General features: G+C 44.8%; 1 protein-coding gene across 1 annotated transcript; it reads right to left on the reverse strand.

Annotated features, from left to right (window-relative positions):
* Window positions 1-970: 970 nt before the first annotated feature.
* LOC309831803 (FUN14 domain-containing protein 2-like) lies at window positions 971-1,540 on the reverse strand (the record flags this gene model as incomplete). Its single annotated transcript, XM_082669149.1, has 1 exon — window positions 971-1,540. The coding sequence occupies one exon, from the start codon at window positions 1,538-1,540 to the stop codon at window positions 971-973; it is 570 nt and encodes a 189-aa protein (XP_082525275.1).
* Between the last annotated feature and the right edge of the window lie 1,013 nt (window positions 1,541-2,553).

Here is a 2,553-nt window from a genome sequence, read left to right on the forward strand (position 1 = left end):
AACTCTGGTTCAAATGTTATATATTTCATAACTAACTGGATAAAGAAATAGTAGAATTGGCACAGAGGAGCTACGGCTACCCCTGATGTTTTGACAAGAGGTAAAGAATATTTCACATTTCGAAGCTTAAAACCTTTTCTATTAAATAAAAATCCAAGAGCTTCTTCCCTCTTCCACCTAAAGTCACTTATTTTACCATAAATAAATCCTTTGGAAACAATCATGAGATGCATTATCCTGTATGGTGGAAAACATCCCTAGATAATACCTGAATGCCTCTAAATGATTCACTAAGTCTGACCATCCTAAATGTATCTATTGGTTGGTTTCCCTAAAGACCTTCCCACCAAACACAATACCTTCAGCTCAGCATATGTATCTTTAGAACGAGTTCATTCTGTATTCAGATATTTCAAGTGTAGTGCACATGCTACCATTTTGTCAGGATAATTAGAGCCAGTAGAAGTAGTTCTCATTCTGTAACTTAAAATCTACTACAAAAGAAAGTAGACACCAAGATACCAAAATCTTTCATGCTTAAAGGCAAATGTATTCAGTTCCTTTCCATGCAGAACATAGTAAGGTATCTTACATGCTTGTTATTTCTTTTCCTAATCAAGTTTGGGACAACCTTTGAGGATCCACTCATGCTCCATGGTGAGCCATCTTGTACCCTGTTCTGGTAAGTATCTTACATAGAAGAGAAAGGAATATTCTTGCTGACCTAGAGATTAGTCAAGGGGGGAGTGTGGTGGGAGAAGAGTTAATGTCTACTGTCTCCTCCGTTGCCGTCAAGGTCATGGTGGGGCGTTTATCCACCAACAGATGCCTACAGAAGCCATTCAGATACGCCACGGCAGGGAGGAAGGCATGGGAGAAGAGGACCAAGAGGAGAGACTTGCTATCCTATGATGGAGTGAAGAGGCTGCTGGCTGGAAAAACCAGGAATAAGGAAGTGAAGTCATCCTCTTTAGGAGGCCATACCAAGCAGAAAGCCTCTGAAAAATCCACCAGTCACTAGAACATTCTTCTTCACAAACGACACCACCTCCTCTAGTTTGCTTTTGACCTCCGTAGGTATCTGGTTGCTCTTGCGGATCTTCAGCTGTTCCTTGGCTTTCTTCATGTCCTTCTCTACCCGCTGCCCGTCCAGTTTGATGTAGCCAGTATGGTTTGCAAGCTGAAGCAGGAAAAATCCACCTCCCAGAGCTGTGGCAGCCAACCTTCCAACCTTCCGGAATAAGAAACCCGTGCACCATCCAGTGACCCCTCCAATTAACAGCTGGGTTGCCACGCTATACTTTTCAGCTGAAGGCCCAGATTCCTGCCCAAACAGCTTGCACCACCCTGGCTGCTTTTTAGCAAGTTCTGCAAGGTCCAGTGATTCAAAATTCACCTCCAAGTTTCCTTGACTGGCTGCGGCCATTTCAGCGAGCTGGTCTCGCGATGACACCCGTCGGGCCTCCGCGCGGTAGGATGCAGAGTGGCGCGCTGCAGTCGGCGCGAGCTGGCTTCCGGCACTTGGGGAAGATGTTTCCATTCCCACGGCGGCGGCGGGAGACGTGGGCGCCGTCTCGGTTTGTGTAGTCTTAAGTCTGGTTTTGGAGATCCTCCTGAGTATCTCCTGACACTTTTATTTTATTTTACTTTTCTGGTACGTGGGCCTCTCACTGTTGTGGCCTCTCCCGTTGCGGAGCACAGGCTCCGGACGCGCAGGCTCAGCGGCCATGGCTCACGGGCCCAGCCGCTCCGCGGCATGTGGGATCTTCCCAGACCGGGGCACGAACCCGTGTTCCCTGCACAGGCAGGCGGACTCTCAACCACTGCGCCACGAGGGAAGCCCTCCTGCCACTTTTAAAAGGTAAGTAATCCTTTTACCCTGCTATGGAGCACAATACTGGGGATGTGAGACCAAGAATGGTCAGGTGTAGGAAATTAAAGGAAAGCCCGTTCACTCTCCTTTAATAGCACCCTGTATTAATTTAATTTCAAAGTTGAGAAAGACTCCAGGATAGTCTAGTCTAATCATCATACATTGGGTGCACATTGGCTGCCTTAAATAAAACCTCCTGTTAGTATTTCCCCAGAGTATTTCCAAGGAAATGGGTCTCTGAGAATAGTGATTGCAGTCAGGTCCTTGGCAGCTTGTACAAGGGTAGTGAGTGATGGGCTAGTGCTTATGATAAAAGCTAATTTACTGAATAAACTGCGTGGTAGACACTTTTCTAAGTTCTTCGTATGCGTTTACTCTTTAATCCTCACAATAACCTTATGAGGCAGGTACTATTATAATCCTTATTCTACAGATGAGGAAAAGAGAGCTGGAATTCAAACCAACACTTTCAACACTTGGCATCTTTTACTATTATGTCATACTATTCTAGAAAAAGAGAGACTATTGTAGTTAGTGGATAAGAATATTTCTTAGAGACCTTATTTATGATGAAGATATGTATATAAAACCTGATCCTCAAGGATACTTTCAGATCCTTCTCTGTGATTATCTGATATCAGGAGCTTTCTTACCCCATAGGAACATTGAAGTTTACTTTA

This window comes from Grampus griseus (assembly GCF_964374135.1).
Source record: "Grampus griseus genome assembly, chromosome: 13".
NCBI classification, from domain to species: Eukaryota; Metazoa; Chordata; class Mammalia; order Artiodactyla; family Delphinidae; genus Grampus; species Grampus griseus.